The sequence below is a fragment of the Perognathus longimembris genome, chromosome 8 (assembly GCF_023159225.1).
Source record: "Perognathus longimembris pacificus isolate PPM17 chromosome 8, ASM2315922v1, whole genome shotgun sequence".
Lineage (NCBI taxonomy): Eukaryota > Metazoa > Chordata > Mammalia > Rodentia > Heteromyidae > Perognathus > Perognathus longimembris.
Genome location: NC_063168.1, coordinates 26456553 through 26475893, shown reverse-complemented (window position 1 = coordinate 26475893; position 19341 = coordinate 26456553). Strand labels below are relative to the sequence as shown.

At 41.1% G+C, this 19341-nt stretch overlaps 1 protein-coding gene across 3 annotated transcripts in view; it reads left to right on the top strand.

Annotated features, from left to right (window-relative positions):
* Nucleotides 1-18368, top strand: part of Exoc6b (exocyst complex component 6B) — a 530388-nt gene extending 512020 nt beyond the window's left edge. For 2 of the 3 annotated variants that reach the window (XM_048352734.1, XM_048352735.1), the window contains 2 exons: nt 3593-3705; nt 8008-10758. In XM_048352734.1, coding sequence (XP_048208691.1) covers nt 3593-3705; nt 8008-8134 — 240 coding nt within the window. In that variant the 3' untranslated portion in view covers nt 8135-10758. Of the gene's footprint in view, nt 1-3592; nt 3706-8007; nt 10759-18358 lie in introns of those variants that run through there. The other variant, XR_007211870.1, reaches the window with a different exon arrangement.
* Nucleotides 18369-19341: the final 973 nt, after the last annotated feature.

The following is a 19341-nucleotide window of genomic DNA, read 5'->3' as shown; positions in this document are numbered from 1 at the left end:
TACCCAAGTACATCACCTTTACAACAATTTTTTTAAAGACTTAAATGAATTGTTAAATAAATGAATACCAGGAAGTGGAAAGGGAGAGGGCATTAAGAGGGGGTACGTGAATGGAAGGAGTAAGGAAGAGTAAAATGCAGTAATTACATTCAATGTGTATTTAACTAGAGGGTAGAGATGGGAGGGGGAAAATTAGAGAAACAATGGATGGAAGGGATGATATTGTTCATCAAGCATTTGTACTTGTAACCTGACTTTTGGAATTATAAACTCCCCATACTGAATAATAATAGTAATGATGATGATGATGATTATAATGATAAGACTGAAGTACTATAACACATTGGAAGACATCAAGAAAGCATTTTAACTAAATGGAATGTGTAATACTTGAGTGGATGCCAGAACTGAAACAAAACTAATATTAGTTTGAAAATATGGTGAACTTGGAATAAAGTTGTAATTTAGTTGATGATATTATACCAATGTTAATTTCTGAATTCAGACAACTATACCATACCAGTGTAAATCATTAACATAAAGAATCCAGGTGATGAGTATAGAGAAGCACTACACATTTTTGTAACTTTTATGTACGTCTACCATTTACTTCAAAGTAATTTTTTTCCTTTATTATCAAAGTGAAAGTAGATTTTTTTAAGAAAACAAAGTCTGTTACCAGTATTCACAAAATGGAAGGCTGGTCCAAGTGATTTGCAAACAGTGTATTTGGCACATGTATGATCTTCCCCTTCAGCGGGAGAATTATGAACAAATACTGAACTGATTCTTTTGTAGCATTGTGTTATTGGGGGAGCTGGGAGTTTTATAGTGGCATGTGCAAACAGTTCTGAAACCATGGGTAAGATAACTGGCTTATGTCAGCACAGCCAGTATCTTCCATTGAGATGGAAACTCATGAACTTATTTCTTTAGGCCATGGCTAGCCTCAAACACATCCTCCTGATCTCAGCCTTCCAAAGTAGCTAAGATTAGAGGCATGAGCCATTGGCACCTGGCTGGACTCATGACTTTAAAATATAGGTATGTATATGTGTATTCATATGTATGTTTTTCCTAGCCCTGTCTGCTAAAAGGACTATGCTTCCTGCAAATTGTCCAGTGAACAAAGACATCCAATTACATAATACTAGAAGAATCTACTCAGAGAAGTACCTGGCTGCATAGCTGGGGCAGAGTAACTGCAAGATGATCCTGTAGTTCTTTATTATGCCAGAAAGCTATCCTCTTTGAAAGGACTCCTACTTACCAAATATGGGACAATTTGAGTACCAGAACAGTAGACATAGTAATGAGTATAAGCCACAAGAAGATTGGAAATCGAGGAGTTGAAACCAATAATGCACGTATAAATACATTTGTAGGGGAGAAGAGCACTTCCTTACAGTAGAATGAGTAATTGATAAATGTGGACAGAATGTAGAGTATCATAAGTTTGCAACTGTTATTGTAAAGTTAGGATCTGGCAAAAATCTTTACTGAATGCCTAATATAAGGAGAGATTTTAATCAGGAGTACTATATTGGCAGGTATCCAAAAAAGATCACATACATACACAATCAAACTGATGGGATGGGTTTCCATGGAATAAGCCCTTTAAATAATTAACTGACAGCTTAACAAAATGAATACCGGGAAGGTGGTTTGCCTAGTAAGCTTCCCCAGGTGCTTACTAATATACAGACAAAATCTTGATCAAGTAATCAAAATTAATGTCATCTGTAATATATAGATGGACATTGTATGCTTCCAGATGTGCCTCTGAAGAGGTTCCAGCATCACTCATGAACTGCTTTGGACAGGAATGCATAACATGAACCTTTGGAGAAAGGAAAAAGTGGAGGCAGGGGATACTATAATGAGTCATAATACTTACTGTATTTTAAAATGTTTATCAAATGGACAAAGAAGCCAAAAAGACATTTCTCAGAAGTATGGATGGCCAATAAATATGTGAAGAAATGCTCAACATCCTTGACTATGAAGGAAATGCAAATCAAAACAGCGCTGAGATTCCCTCTCACTTTAGTCAGAATGGCTATTGTGAAGAATATCAACAAGTGCTATCGAGAATGCAAAGAAAAAGGATCCCTAATACATTTTTGATGGGAATGTGAGTTAGAACAACCACTGTGGAAGTCAGTATAGAGATTCCTCAAAAAAAAAAAAAAAATAGAACTAGCCTGTGATGCAGCATTACTACTCTTGGGCATTTTATCCAAAGATTGTAAGCCAAGATACAATAATGACAGCTACATACCCATGTTCACTGTAGCATTATTCACAATAGTGAAGTTATGAAGTTCACAATATGAAGTTACAGCCCAGATACTCTATAACCAACAAATAGATCAAGTAAATGTGATACACACACACACACACACACACACACACACACACTTATGTATCTATATGGATGGATATGTGTTTATATGTAATTAAATTTTGTCCATCTATCAGAAATAATAATATTGTGTCATTTGTGGGGAAATGGATGGCCTGGAAAAAAATGATACTGTGTGAAATAAGTCAGGCTTAGAGAGACAAAGAGCACATATTTTCTCTCATATATGGAAGATAAATGTGCATATATATATATATATAATAATCAAACTGACTAAAATATGCCATGTGCAGGGGTAGGTTTCCTTGGTATAGACCCTTTGGAAAATTAACAGACAGTTTAACAAAATGAATATGAGGAAGTTGAAATATATCTTGTCTTTGGGGGTCAGGGACCAAGGGGAAGTGAGGTACACAGGTGAATGGGGAGAGGAATGGTGAATACAGTTGTAATATTTAGAGTACCCAGGGGAAAATGAGGGAGAATGATGGTAGGGGTGACAATGATCAAGATGTACACATAAATGGACATGTTAAATTGAAACCACTTTGTACAGATATTTGAACATAATAAAAAAGAATAAATAGCAATGAGCTATAATTTAAAATATCAATATCATTTTAAAATAAAGAAAAAGAAAAGCTGCAGAAATATTTCCTATTGAAGGAAAGTGGAAGCCTAACAACTGCATCATGTGATGGGATAACAACCAAAAGACTGTAAAGGCTGTTGGATCTACAGTATGGAACCATGAACAATTCTTAGTATTAAATAAGCTGATGTTGAAAATTATATTGCAGCACTGGACTATAGCCACCTTTATTTGCTCATTGTTGAAACCTGAGCTCCTAGAATGCGGCTTGGCATAGAGAAGGCCTTTGACAAGTATTTGTGAAATGAATCAGGTGCGATTCTGATTTGCCTGAGAGTTGTGCCTTTGGGATCAATCCAGTTTTGTTTGTTTACAGTTTTGCCCCTGAGGACTCACGGCTGGGTGTAGTCTTAGCAATGACATTGTACTTGTGACAGAGCTTACTGTTTACTAGCATCTGCCCTTCCTTAGTTGCACCATACTTGACAGCCTTTCTTTCTCTTATTATATCATCTTTATTTCTATTTTCCAGATATAGTATCTGCTTGGTAATAAAGGATGTTGAAGTCTTTAGTTTCCTGGTTTTACCTGTCTCTTTGAGTAACCTCTGATATGGGGATTTGGCTATTTTACAGCTTTTGGATCTCTTCATTCAATGGGATTGGTCAACCTACCTTGCTGACTATGGGCAGCCCAACTGCAAGTACCTCCGGGTAAATCCAGTGACGGCTCTTACCCTGCTTGAGAAGTGAGTACCTTGCCCCGTGGTTGGTGTTAGGGGCTGGGGAATTGGAGGTGGAAGAGAAGGTATAAAAAGAAAATTTTCCTGTTCTGATACCTTGAGATGCATCCTTGTTCTTGAGGTTACCATAAGTCCTACCAGCCATTTTAGTCATTGTGCCCAACAGGCAACTCTTACTCTTCTTGTTTCTTGTGCTCCAACAAGCTAGATCAAGTACAGGTCAGAACTGAACATTACCTGTTAGTCTAATGAGGTAGCTAAAGAAGACCAACAAAAAGAATATGCTTTAGTTGAGATCAAGCCAGCTTGGTAAGCTGAATGAGGCTGACTCTGCTGGTTTGTGATGTGATGGTAAATAGAGCAGCACCACAAAGAAGCAATCTCACTAGATCCTAGGAGAGAATTCCTAAGAGTTATTGATACCTCCAGCCACCCAAACTCCTTCCTACTGCCAGAGTGAGCTTTGTTATACTGACTGTCTCAAAATGCTATGTTGGAGGTATCTGATTCTTGCCTAAAAATGGTCATTGGACAGCAAAGGTTGCTTTGCACAGCCTCCCCAGAATTGGGTTACCCATCTCTAGAATATCTCATGGTTAACCAGTGTATCACCTAGAAGCCGGAATCTACTGTGTATTGCATCCTGCCTCTTTACTAACCTAGCTGAGAGCTGGAAGGCCAGAGACCAACACCCACGTAAAAGGATAGCTTTCTCTTGCAATTAGAATGACTAGTCTAGGCAATGTAGAAAGTCTAAGTGTATGGCTCATCAAGCATGTTTCAAATCCTAGGAAGGCAAGACCCAGAGTCTATGGGATCCGAAGGAAGTCTTTCTCCTTCAGAAGGGTCAGAAAAAGTCCTTCTTACTGTTGCACTGTGATACTGTGATAGAGGCAGAGAAGATAGAGATGGAGGCGAGGCTATGGAGGGACACAGGAAATGTGTTTGAAGCTAAGAAGTAGACACCATATCAAAGACTGTTGCTTTTATTTTAACGTTCTTTCCCATGGTTCTCTCTCCCGATAACTTTCCTTTCTAGGATATCTAGAGAGTAAGTATATTATTTATTGGGCCTCTTCCACCAGTTTGAGGCAGTCCTTCTAGTTTCCTCACTGATACTAATGACTACACTAAAATCCCTATCCTGTAAGTCGTCTTTACCCTGACAAACTAATCTACTAAACCAGCCTGATGCCAACTGGCTGGATGCCTCCTCCTTAGAATGACCCTTGACTCACCTTTTCCTTTGGGGCTGGGAGTGGTGGTGGCAGGGATTTTTTCCTATCAGTACCAGGTAAAAAATTATTCCAACTCTGCTTCCTGGCATACTTAGTGCTCTCTGGTACAGGGCCTGAAATTCAGCCCTGACAGAAGAGAGCTCCTCATCATTGTGTCTACTTCTTGGTAGTGGTGTGGCCCATGGCTCTAGAATCTACAATCTATGACTCCGTGAAGATTCCTCACTAGAGCCAAGCTCTAATTCCAAAGTTCACATGTGAACCTTTGAGTTGGTGCCTAAATGGTCCAAATGGCTTCTGAGATTTCCTCAGTCAATTATTTCTCTCAGGAATCCTTTACCTCTTCATTCCTGGAAGTCTCTAGGTTCAGGAAGTTTTGGCTCACCAACCTCCTGTAGGCTAAAATAATTGACTTGCCCAGCCTATAACAAAGCTATGTGTTTAGCCCTAGCAATCAGCTGGGTTTAACAGCTTCATTCCCAACACAGTATGGAAAAAGCCAATCCACATCACTAAAATCCATATCTCCCAGCCTCATAGGGATTTACCTGACCCATTTCTGCTTCCTCACATCAGCCGTATCACTGGAGTTTGACAGTCTCTCTTTTTCAAGTTAGACCATCTTAGCAAAGTAGATATAGGAAGACTCAAACTCCTGCCGAAAACATTCAGCACATAAAGGGGGCCCGATGCCACTGAGAGGTGCCATAGCTGGAGTAGAGCAGAATCCTGGACTTGCATGAAGGAATAGGAGGTGGGAGGCTCACTTTGGGTTTGAGAACATTCCTGGGTATGAACCAACTTCCCACCATTGGCCCTCGGGGCATTTTAGTTTATTTTTACAGTGTCTCATTCCAATTCTAGGCCTTCATGGCCAAGAACTCCTAGCCTCTGGGACTCAGAGACTGCCCTCTTCTTTACTTTCTCCTACCTAGTACAGAGCCTCCCTGTGGGAGTGGAAAGCCAGCTCTGGCTGGCTGTCCCTGGACTGCTTCAAGGAGTCATAAAGTTAACGATTGCAGAGGGCATTAAGCTACATGTCCTATGAAAACAGAAAGTGTTTCTCTTCATTTCCTCTTTCAGTTTGTTTTGTGTTATTGTTGTTTAGATTCATAGTATACCCAGCAAAGGAAAGGGAATCCTTCTCTGGGATAATCTAAAATAAAGCCAATTCTACAAACAACTCTAGGAAACAAAATGCCGTGATCATCAGAATGCAATGAGGACCTTTATGCTCCTTTTCAACCAAGCCCAGTCAACTCTCTTCCTTCTTCCCAGCCAAGTACAAGCCTCCACATGTGGGTGGTGGCTCTGAGTGTATTTGATGAGTAATTCCAGCCTGAAGAAATTACTTTGAGTTTAGACCAGGGAGAAAAATCTCAGTTAGTTTTGGCTGTTACAGTCAGCCAGAGCTATACATCTGTGGTTCTCATCAGAACCTCCTTGCCACATAGACTGGCTTTATGGAATATAATATATATATAATATAGACTATATATACACATATATGTATATAATGTATATATGTAAATATATATTAATGGTATGCACACACACATGTCCTAACAGACGTATATACATGCCATACATACCAGATATAAATGCCCTTGTTAGATCTCTGTTCTTGTGCTTAGCTGGACTATAATCTGCCACTTTGCAAAGGACTGCCCATAGCGGGGAGAGAGGGAGATCCAGGGTTGGCCAAAGGCCTCTGGAAATATATTTTGGAGTACTTTATACCCCAGTACCAGGTTCTTTCCCTTCCTTCTTCTAGCCTGTTTGTATAGCCCAGAAAGCAGTAAGTCAGAGAGCTAGCTCAGCTCCTGAGGGAGGATAGTAAAGACAGGTCTATCCTAGTCTAGGAAGAAACGGGTCTGCATAATTTTCTTAATTCTCCTAAAACTAGAGAGATAGCCATTGGCAGAGGTCTGGTTTGCAGTTAGCTGTTGCCAATAGATGCAAGTGGTTATGAGCCTTCTTTTTTTAATGCTTTATTGTTATTACAAGGGTAATGTACACATGGGTTACAGTTATATAACTCAGGTAAAGAGTACTTTTTTAAGGCAGTGTCACCCCTATGAGAATATGTTATAGGAATAACAGTTTACTGGATTCTGTCTCAGTAGCTTAGTTAGACTTGGAAGTTGAGTGACCATCTCAGTCTAATCTTGACTTTCTTAATCCATACTCCCAGTTAGGGCTTTCCATCTGACAACACCATTGGCCAGAGCTGCCCATTATTTTTGCTTTAGGAATATATCATCTGTGAAGCTTTAGCATGATTCAAAGGTCGAAGATTTGAGAATATAGCCAACTTTTGAGAACTCAAAGACGTCTCTTATTTAAAAATCCCTGGCTTATCAAGTAGGAGAGTGGCCTTGCCAAAGGCAAGACTGCTATCTTTCCTGCCTCTTAGTCCTTACCCTGGGACAGAAAAAAAAAATTAGTCAAGCTCTTAGAGTAACCAGCTATACTGGTAAAAAATATATAGTGACAACAGAGTGCTAGTGGGGGTGAGAGTGATTGGAACATATTATATAAACATGTGGAAAGGTAACAGTGACATCTCCCTCATAAAATGAAATAGAAAGACTGGCTGTCAGTTATTCATGTTCTCTTGGAACTGCTTGTTTTAAGAGCATTTTTTTTTTCTGCTTCACCTTCCAAATACTATTTTTAAGGCCCCAACAAGCACCTGTAATTTTGAGTGGACCATAGACGTTCCGTAAAGTCTTGGCTTAGCAGAACTGCAGCATATCTGAGTCCTATAACAGGTGCACACCTGGGCCAAGAAGGGTTTATAGGGAGATAGATGTGAGAATAAGGAGGTTAGTTAGCTCTTCTGTAAAGCTGGTACTGAGTGTTCAAATGGTGCCCAAAGCTGGGAAGGCTGTGGGTGCCAGAGGGACAGTTCCCTAATCAGTGAGTCAGTGCTGGCCTAACAGGGGAAATGTTCTGAACTGTTCCATTCTGGGTAGTGATTTAAGACACATCATAACATCTTACAAGTTCTCCTTCCAATACCTCCTCAAATATCTTGCCTTCTTTTTTTTCTCTCTCCTCTGTTTAGGATGAAGGATACTAGCCGCAAGAACAATGTGTTTGCCCAGTTTCGGAAAAACGAACGAGACAAGCAGAAATTGATTGACACTGTGGCCAGGCAGCTTCGAGGACTCATCAGCAGCCACCACTCGTGAAAGCCAGCCCTGGGCCCGCACCGGCTGCTTGCTGCAGTTTTGCAGTCTGGGATCCAGCCGAGGCTGGTCCTGTATTTGTGCATTCTTCCTCAAAAGAGAGCATATGTATTTTTTTATTAACCCCTGTACAGTATTCACATAGCCTTTCCCTACAGTAAAAGATGCATAAGAATAAGCAAATACACAAAATGTTGCTAGGCAGGGACTCGGGAAGCAGTTACAACACTATCCGTCTTAGCCTAGGAGGGGTAGCATTATTGGTCTCAATGTGGGGAAACACTGTTCATCCATCTGTGGCTCTACAGTTTAGATCTGGGTCCCAGGATCACACAAACCAAGAAGATAGTTGGATTGGGAAGGTGAGGTGAATAAACAAAAAGATAATGAAAGATAACCTGTTGGCTCTTGGGTGCCCCATTCACCATATAGATAAGGAAACAGATCCTTCCTGGCACCAAAGGACCTGGGAAACATTACTGCTTAATGACACTAAAGACAGCACATAATTCTATATGTCCATCTCCTTTGTCTGCTGACTTTCATTAGGTGGTGAACAAGCAGGGCCTATGGCAAGATGACAGATTCACTTTAAAACCCCAAGGATGGCAGTTTCTTTAACCCAGATCTAACCCAAGATCTCTACTGCTTATTTTCCTGGGTTAACATAGCTGAATAGGAAGCAATCAAACCAGGACTCCATGATAAACTGCAGGTTGTTTTCATATTGGGAGTATTGAGTCTCACGCTGCCTAGGGCATTTGTGTGGATCTCCAAAGCCAGTTTGAATCAGAGCCTTGATTCCTCCTCATTCATCTCATTCCCTTCTGTCATGGTGAGAGCACTTGATTCATTAGGTCAACAGTTACCACCATAAGTTCTCACAAGAAGCATGAGACTTGTCTTTTCCAGCAACATCACTGAAATCAGTTGGGTCTCTTATACCTGAAAATAGCCCTAATTTACACTTTGAGAAAATCTAAGACTTACTTAGGATTATTCATTCATGTTTTCAAAACAGCACTTTTCTGACCATCTTTAAAAGAAATATCACTAGCTCTGCACCATAGGGGCGGCTGTGGCTAGACTAGACACCTCGAGTGATGGAGCCACTGCCACCATGAAGTTAGATGGCCAACTATGGCTCATGGCTTGATGCTCTTGGCCAAACCAATGTTTACTGAGTTATATGCTGGATACAAAGCTCTTCCTGCTGAAGCTCAAGGCCTCCATCCTTTTCTGAGAGCCCCAAAGCCATCTTTTTGCCTCATCTGAGAACAATTGCCTAATATCCTATTTCCCAAACGCTGGAGCCTGGGTTTAGCTGGAAGGCTATAATCATCATCACAGATCAACTCCTGAGACTTCATGCATGCAAGGACCTTCCCATGAGGTCAGTCTGAGGAACCTACATACTAAGACCCTGCAGGAAGATGTTACCAAGGCAACTGGGAAGAATATAAATGAGCTTCAGCAACAAGTCACATAGTTTTTTCTACCTTGGATTATTGGGAGGAGAGATTCATCCAACAGAAGGCTTCACTATCTTTCTTAGCTACTAAGTTGCTTCTGGGAAAAGCAGGACTTCCTCTTTTGTTCCTTCTCCTGTCCACGTCATACCCGATCACATCTTGACTACTACTGAGGAAGAGAATGTGCACATAATTATACAACCTCCTCGGCACTGGAGAGACAAGACAACATGTGTCTTCCTGTAGAATCTTGTGAAGACTCATTCTGGCCCAGAGTTTTAGGATGAGGGTCACAGAACAACAATACAACAATACTACTCAACACTTGATCAGGTTTTGACAACAAGACCAAGATGACCTCCAAGCCATGAATTTTGTTGAAAAGGATAAGAAATTACACTACCTTGAAGTCCTGTTGCTTGAGAAAGAACTAAGATCCCCTCCTTCACTCACACTCAGTTTTCAGCAAATTTCTTCAGCTTTCAGTGCTAGGGCTTTAGAGAAAATGAAATTAATCTCAAGCTTGTTCAGTGTTGATGTTTCTTGAGGTATTTTTGCTGCATTACTCTTCAACTTCTACCATGGAAGGGCCATATTGTGGAGGCAAAGGGAATGGTGTGGAGGAATAGAGGCTACTCTGTACCTTCCGCACAAGAGTCCTGCTAAAGAGAATGCTTATTCAAGTCATACAGCTGTGCTTTCTGGGGTATCTACTCTTCTCTCTCAGTCTGCCTATATTCTAACAAAACAAACAAGCAACACAACATGCTGCTTCTCAGTGGTATTAGAGATAGAACTATTGGGGAGTCAGGGAAGATTAAAAAAAAAAGTAGGGTCCAGGAATGTCAATGTTTTTTTACTCAGTTAGGCAGGAAATGTTTAGTTTTGTCTGTAGGCCCATAGCCAAGTTAACAACCAAGAGCACTTGTGCCAATGCCCCATAAGACTCCTCAGATCTGGCCTCAAATGCCTACATAACTAGAAGTGCCCTGGAGGGCCTCAATAAAGGGATGAGAATATGGATGTCTTCTGACCACCATGAATCTTTGGTCAAGTTCCTGGGAACATAGGGTCCACGTTCCTGAAGAATCTGAGACCCCATTAGCTTTCAGTGATAATAGAGGCAGCTTGCTTAGTTTTAGCACTCATAAGAAAATCTCTTTGAGGGCTGGGGATATGGCCTAGTGGCAAGAGTGCCTGCCTCATATACATGAGGCCCTGGGTTCGATTCCCCAGCACCACATATACAGAAAATGGCCAGAAGTGGCGCTGTGGCTCAAGTGGCAGAGTGCTAGCCTTGAGCAAAAAGAAGCCAGGGACAGTACTCAGGCCCTGAGTCCAAGGCCCAGAACTGGCCGAAAAAAGAAAAAAGAAAATCTCTTTGAGCAGATTAAGTGAAGCTCTTGGAATAAGGACAAACAGGACCTAAACGTTGGAATGAGCTGAGTCCCTTTCAGCAAAGGGAATGTACAGCTTCCCGGGAGTGTTCCCCAGGGATTTCATTGCATAGAGGCCTTACAGTCTCCCAGATCTCAAAGTTGTTCTAGATTTTCTACATATTTGCTCAACAAGTCCTAGACCTGGGGGAGTATTGGCACATGCCTCTGAGTGCATGCTCTGGGACAGGCTTCAGAAGCCCCTTCCCTGAGCCTCCCTTCTGAGATTCTCTCTGCTTCCATTGCTTCTTTCTTTCTTCTCCTTTCTTCTCTCTCCTTTCCTTCTTCCCCCCTTCCCTGCTTTCTTCCTTTTTTCTTCTCCCCCCACTTCCCCTGCTTACTTCCTTTTCTTTGCCTGCATTTGTAATTACTTTCCACTCTTGTGTTGGAAATGGTCTTTATTTTGCACAAAGTTATACTTATGGGGAAGAGTTAGTAAAGTCCATTTTTAACCGTAAAGGGAGCTTTTTCTCTGAAACTCACTAGTAAAGCTGCTATAACAGCTGGGCCGCATGGTGAGGGATAGCTCCTCTGTGGAAAGAGCATGTTTGTTCTTGTACATTTTCCTCTTTTAACTGCTATTAAACAAGAGAGCCTACATACCATTTCAAAAGCCAGTGTTGTCTCCTGGGTGTTTTGTTCTTTCATCCCTTTACACAGTGTATCTGTGGTTGGTGACAGACAGTAGCTGGCAGATGTTGTGTCCCCACTCGGCTGGACTGAGGACTAGAGCAGGCAAGAGCCTGATGCAGAGAAGAATCCCTGCTGCCACACACAACAAGGAGCTATGCTTGTGGCCTTAGAAATGTCCCTAGCCACTGGAGTAGGTTTTCCTGTCTGTATCACAAACACTGGCACCATCATCATCACAAGGAATAACTTGTGAAATTTCTGATCCATGTATAGTCTTGGGCTGTGCAATATGGAGCCTGCAGTGTTTTGAACTCCATCCCTGTATGGAAAGGTCCCCAGTCAAGACAGGACCATGTAGCATTATCTAGAGCAAAACCAGCTTGCAGCAGGCAGAGAAATTAGCCTGTTTGAGAGCTCAGTAGAAGAGCAACAGACATTCCAGGTTAGGGAAGGCAGCACACAAAAAGCAGGGTATTCATAGCCCCACCTTGAAGAAATGTACTAAATTATGGGAGTATTTGGGATGCAGGTAACTTTAGAAGGCAAGGTTGGCTCAAGCCTGGGATGTGCTGGGAGAACAGTGAGGCTGCACATCTGGGACCATGGTTTGATAAGCAATGTCAGAGTAGCAGCGGCCAGCCTGCTTGGCCCCTCTGGCTACCATGGAAACCATGGATAAGCTGGAAAGAATGTCTTCACTAACAAGCCTGATTCCTGCAGTGCCACGGCAGTGCTGGATGACCTGAAACAATTCACTAACTCTTAATCTCGTGATCCTCACCAGTGAAAGTAGAATGCCAGTCCCTAATTTACAGACATGTTGTAAAATGTCTGGAAGAACTGAAATGCTTAGTCAGTCCTAAACCACAGCACATGCGCTGTTAGAGGGCTCTTCCCTCCAGTACTGAAACACTGAACATTGGGCAAGTGTCCAGAGCTGCCCTGCCTTCTGGCTTCCTTACCCCCAAGCCAGTGCAGGATCATCGGGACAGTGGTCCTCAAATCTCTGTATAACAAAACAGGAACAAGCTTTCCCAGCCAGACTGCCAGCTCCCTCTCTAAGTAAAGCCAGTCCTCTGAGGAGAACTTGCTCCTCCGTACCCAGAGAGACTTTGCTCTCACTTTAGTGCCTCCTTATGCCTCGTAGAATTCAGAAATCTTAACCAGGGCACAGATACCCTTCAAATGTGGGTATGTACGTTATACATATGTACACACAGGCTTTCATTCACCCTTTATTTTCTTTCTCGAAAGGAGATTTATGGCTTTCATCAATGCCTGAAGAAGAATGGTGTCTACAATACTGTAAATAATAGCCAAATCTCCTTTGAAACGTAGCTCTCCCTATGAGGAACAGCCAGATACCTCCTTTTCTTGCTTCCTGTAGTTCAAGTAGATTTTCAAAACCCATTACTCTGTCACCCACATTTTCTAGGAGACCCCACTGGAAACCCAGGTCACACCACATGACAGCCACTGCTGCTTGCAGAAACTCTGCACTCCTGAAATGCAGAGGAGTTGGTCTCAGCTGTTTGGGATGAATGAGAGTCAGTACAGACCCATTCCCAGCCTCTAAACACAGGCTGCCCTAACTTCTACTCCAAGGTCTTCTAACCAGACAGGGACTAGCAGCTTCTGTGGTGTGCTCAGAAGGGAAACAACCCCAGAAAAGGATGAGAAGCAGTCATCAGCAGGTCCCTTTTCTCACAGCAGAGTTTCTTATCTACTTCCCTGGCAGGTGAGGGTGGAGAATAGTGCCTGGGAGATAAGAGGAGACAGAGAGAAAATGCCAGACCCTTTCCCTAGAGTCCTCATTTTGGGTTTAATGGGCAGCATTCTGTGGGGAATGAGAGAGCCTCTAAGCCCAAGGGACCAGAAGACAAAGGCTCTTGAGGAAGTGCTAGGAGGAGGAGGAGAGAAGTGAGGGCCTGGGCATTGTGTGGGAGAGTACCCCCTCTATCTGTTTCAATCACTGCTGGGGTTAGGGTTACCCTGCATTTGGGGCCCCAGCTGCTTTGTGGGATGTGACATCAGCCCTTGTAATGGTAATGGGGGCCCTCTCCAGGGGCACCCCTTCTATTGCCAGCCCACAGCAACTTCCAGACAGGAGTGAAGCTCCTGTTCCCTCAGGGTGGGGCCAGGCTTTGGGGCCCAGCATTGGATCCAAGACAATGGCCCCCTCCCAGTCTGAACCCACTGCTAAGTGTACCTTCCAGGCCCAAGCCATGACCTTCCTCTCTCCAGGGCTCCAGAAAAGGAATGGAATCTGAACATTGAGAAGCTTTTCTGGCCCGAAACAATCCTCCCATTCTCTAGGTTCAATGATGGGTCTATTCCCTCCTATAAATGGGTCTTGCAATCTTCAACTTTTACCTTTGCTTCTAAGGGTAATTAATTGGCTCTCCCTCTTGTTCTCCCCACACTCTCTCCTCTCTATTACAAGGCTCAGGTTAAGCTGGGTGGATGGCTCTTTTTTCTTTCTATTCCATGGGGTGCTTATTTTTAAAGCTGGTTGGAGTAAGGCTCTGCCCTCCCCAGCGAACTTCTTCCCCAGAGGGGCCTGCCAAGGAAACCTCTTCCGGAAAGGAGCCCATGGCTACTTCAGCTAAAGGCTTCTTAGGTCTCCTGTCCTGATTGGCCAGTTCACATGGTTTTCCTAGATGTGTTTCCAAGGTTTTAGGGAAGAAGAGTCTCATGTGTAAAGTGGGTGGTAAATGTGAACTAGACATTGGAAGAAGATGCAAGAATAGACCTGGGAAGATCAGAGAGCCTTCTTTTTTCTTCTCTTTTAGGGAGCCATGGTGAAGAAAAGTAGTAAGTCTTCAGGTGCAGGAAAAGGAGAGCAACAGAAAAGGAGAATGAAGCTGGATATGGTGGATCACACAAGCAGGAAGTTGAGCCTGAGACCCTGGGAATTTCTGGTTACCCATTACCCATGACCTTTGTCTGGTGCTTAGATAATGAATTCTTCAAAGATAGGAGCACCTACTCCTGTCTGAATCCTCTGTAGCACCTGGCCAAGCAACTGTCCTGGCCACTCATGACCAAATCAATCTCTGTTATGGTAGAAACTATTTTATAGCAAGGTAAGGGATGCAGTAAGCCCTGTGGGATGAATATTCTGTCATTGGTATTATTATTATTATTTTGTTGGTCATCAGGCTTGAACTCAGGGCCTGGTAGATGTCCCTGAGCTTTTGTACACAAAGCTAACTTTCTACCATTTTGAGCCACAGCTCTACCCTTCATTATTTTTTTTTAAGTATGGATTAATTGGAGGTAAGAGTCTTACAGTCTTTCCTGCCTGGGCTGGTTTCAAACTGTGGTCCTCAGATCTCAACCTCCTGAGTAGTTAGTATTATAAGTGCCTAACAGTGCCTAACTTCACTGGTGTTAAGATTGGAACATATGGTATGTAATAGGTAAACCAACTTTTAGAGACTTTGGCTATAGTTCTAAAGTTCTCTACAAAAATGTGCCACCCTAGACTTGTTATGCCACCGAGGTAGAGGAAAAAAAGACAACAGTTTAATTCCTGATGGACAGGATGTAGTACTGGTGGCAGTAAATGTGTTTATACGTGTGTGTGTGTGTGTGTGTGTGTGTGTGTGTGTGTGTGTGTGTACTGTGTCTGGAGACAGACTCTGACAGAGTTGAGGCTTTCTCTATAGAGCTCTAATACCATTTCCCACATATAACCACTGTTAACAATATGCTTATATAAATCTTCCAGATTATTTGACTGTATAAACTACCAAGAGATTATAATCAGTACATTATACTACAGTTTTGTTTTTCATGCAAAGCATTTTAAATATTCTTTCATTGGCAATACATATCATTTCTTCATCCTTTATGAATATGTAAAGTATATTCATTTCATGAATAGGCCATGAATTTACTTAACCAATTCTTAATGGACTAGTTAGAGTCTCTCAGTCTTGTACTACTAGAAACAACATTCTAAGATATTTGTTTGTATCTTTGTTTCTTGGCTTAGATATTGCTGAGAAGATATTTGAGAAGAATTTATTGGGAACTGGCTACCAATTGTAAATACAAGTGCTAATCAAGTTTTAAAAGTCATCAACTTTCACTCTCTCCATAAGATATTAATCTGTTTCTCTGAATATCCTCCGCTCTAAATCAACAACAGTATTTTTTATTCTTGCCAATCAGATTAATGATTTCCCTTTATTTAATTTAATTTCTGTTAGTTGATAATTTTTATGATCAACTTCTAGTATGAACTGGCTACCCAGATATCATACCTTTTTAGAAAACGTTAGAGTATTTTTTCAGTATTGATTTGCAGCACTTCATATGAGAGATTTTAACTGTTTGTCACTTGCATTGCAAATATTTTTCCTACTGTGTCTGAGTTTGTTCATGGTCTGTGTCAGTTAGAACTTTATTTTGTAGGTAACAAAAAATCCAACTCATGAAAGGAGATTTATTGACTTAAGGTTCAGAGGTAATTCAGGGTTAATTTGATTCAGTGACTGAAATGTGTCAAAGTCCTTTTTCTTTCTCTTAGCTCTGCCTGTTCTAGTAACAAGGCCATCCCAGTCTAAATAGCTGCTGCTTGGCTGGATTTTGCATCCCATCACACCGTGCAGACCCGAACTTCCAATAGCCCTCTTAGGAGAAAAACATTGGGTCCCCTCCGCCCCCATCATTTACATCTCTAAATTGGAATATATGCCATGTGCTTTGATCGGGATCATGATGCAGGCTTATTGCTTTGACCAGGATTACTGAACCAACCATTGAAGCAAGGGTAGCAAGGATCCTGACTTGAATAAGGAGATATGCACCCCCCACCCACCCAAACTGCATAGAGGTGAGGGCAGAAAGAATAGGGAGGGGCAGCCACCAACATTCATGACATGGTATTTGTTTCTTGCTTTCTCATGTAGGGTTTCATTTACCAAATAGCAATTCATCAGACTTTTTTCTTTTTGGTAATTAGATTTCATGACATTTTTATGTGCTTCAAAATTTCTTTTTTCTGGCACTTCCTTCTCAATATATTATTTATCGATTTAGTAGTCACGTCATTGAATCACAGATTTAATTCCCATTTATTCTTGTGTCTATTTCTGGACTTGCTTTATTATTCCATCATCATGTTGTTCCTAAGCCATTGTCATATTTTAATTACAATATCCTTGTAACCTGTTCTGATACCTAGTTGTACTTTGGGTATTTTTTAAACATTGTCATACGTTTAGCTTACATTATACTTGTTTCTTTCAGAATATTCCTGAATATGTATTCCTGCAGGATAATCTCATCGTTTTTTAAGTTTTCAAAGTTTGTTTGTGAAGTTAGGTGCCGGTGGCTCACTCCTATAATCCTAGCTACTCAGGAGGCTGAGATCTGAGCATCATGGTTCAAAGCCAGCCCAGGCAGTGATATCTATGAGACTCTTATTGCCAATAAACTACCAAAAGAGCCAGAAGTGGAGCTGTGGCTCAAGAGGTAAATTACTAGACCTGAAGAAAAAAAAGCTCAGGGATGGCACCTACGCCCAGACCCAAGATGGGGAAAAATTCTGTTGTGATTTTAAATAAATGTCATATTGAATTTATAAAATAATTTAAAAATAGATGACATCTTGAAGCTGGTAAGGGGCAGTGATAGAGGGATTGTGAGTAGAATACATTGTCTACAAGTGTAGAAATGTCATAGTGACTACCCCTTTCTATTACTAACGTGTGCTAATAAATACTTTTAAAAGACAAGTGACATCCTAGTAACACAAAGCCCACTCATATAATGAAAAAATTCAGATTTCTTAGACAGATTTAATGTTTTCTGCAATGGGATTTTCCCCCTTATCCTATTTAGTATAATTGTAGATGTTTCATTTTTTTTGTTCCTGTGACAAATGAGGTCTCTCCTTCCATGTTGCACATTTCCTTTGTTTTCATTGCACAACTGAAATGTACATATGCATCAGATTGACAAAAATATGCAAGCTTAATGTTACTGAGACTAAGGATAGGGAAAAACACAATCTCGAAGGAAAGGATAAATTAATTCAATCACTTTAGAGGCAATTTGGTGGTGAAGACCCAGATGCTTTTCTGTAATTCAGAAATCAAAGAGGCTCTGAAAACCCAAAGTTCTTTCTTAATTCCAAAATGCACATACATAAACATACATATATATGCATATATGTATCATTATGTACATATATGTAGATACAGTTGTATATAATATATACATTTATATATGCATAGATAATATATGCTATATATTATCTGTAGCCATTTATAGTTCACATTGTAATAGACAATCCTACTTTCTAAAAGACTGCACTAATTTTTACTCAAACAACAGAGAGAGTGACCATTTCTGCCCACCCCTGATAAGTGTACTAAGCTGGAGAGGAGAGAACCGATATTCTCATTTGCAATTGCCAATTTGAGTTAGGTGGAATCATTATTCCTCACTAGCCATTTGTAGTTAGTTCATCAAATTGCCTATCTATATTTTTACCAGTTGGACATGTATTCAGCTACAAGTAGTTAAAGGGAGACTATTACTGCAGTTAATAATAAGGGTTTTGTCATTGTTAAGTTTGGAGAGTGGTATTTTGACAGTGGTAATTTGGTTTTTGACATGAGGAAAACATCTGAAAGTTTAAGCATAAGCAATAGAAAACAAGAGCAACTGAGCAACAAGTCATGGGCATTTATTTTCTTTTTATTAGTTTCCTGTCCTTTTGTCCGTGGTTGTCCTTTCCAAGGCAAAGGAAAGTTGCTTCCTCCCCAGACACCAATTCCAGATGGGAGAAGGAAAAGCAAAAGGCCAGGGAGATGCAGGAGCTGAATATCCTTCTTTTAGAAGTCATGATATCCAACTTTCTTTAGGTTTATATATTCATTTCTCTAAAATTATATTTTCAATATTATTTAAATTTAATCTAGAGCTATCTCTACCTCCTTTTGTATCTTTTTTATTTTCATTTTTTGCCAGTCCTGGGGCTTGAACTCAGGGCCTGAGCACTGTCCCTGGCTTCTTTTTGCTCAAGGCTAGCACTCTACCACTTGAGCCACAGTGTTACTTCACGCTTTTTCTATATATGTGATTCTGAGGAATTAAACCCAGGACTTCATGGATATGAGGCAAGCCTTCTACCACTAGGCCACATTCCCAGCCTCTCCTCTTACATCCTATTAGCCAGAACTAGATCACATGGCCATCTGCAACCCAATCACAGACACACAGAGTGAGCTCAGCCTGTCTGGTTTATAACTACCCTGCTTTGTTCCCTGTAAGCTCCACAAGAGCCTGAAGTTTTGTTCTCAGATTTATCCCCAATGATAAGAGATGTTTTGGTGCACAGTTCAGTATTGCTGAGTGAGTTGCACAAATGAGAGGCTACTGGGAGTAGGGATGTAGCACAGAAAGGAAGGCACTCAGTGTGTGTGCTGTTTGCAGAGAAGCTGGGGTGGTGATTGTTGATGAGATGGGGTGTGTCACAATATTCTCAACCCACTGATTCTAGTAATGCTAATTATTTGTTCAACATAATATGGGCAAATACTTTTCCCAGTCTTTTACCTACCTATTTTTTGTTGTTCTGTTTTTGAGGCAGGATCTTACTATGTATGTAGCCCAGGCTTACTTCAAACTGGCAATTTTCCTGTCTCTACCT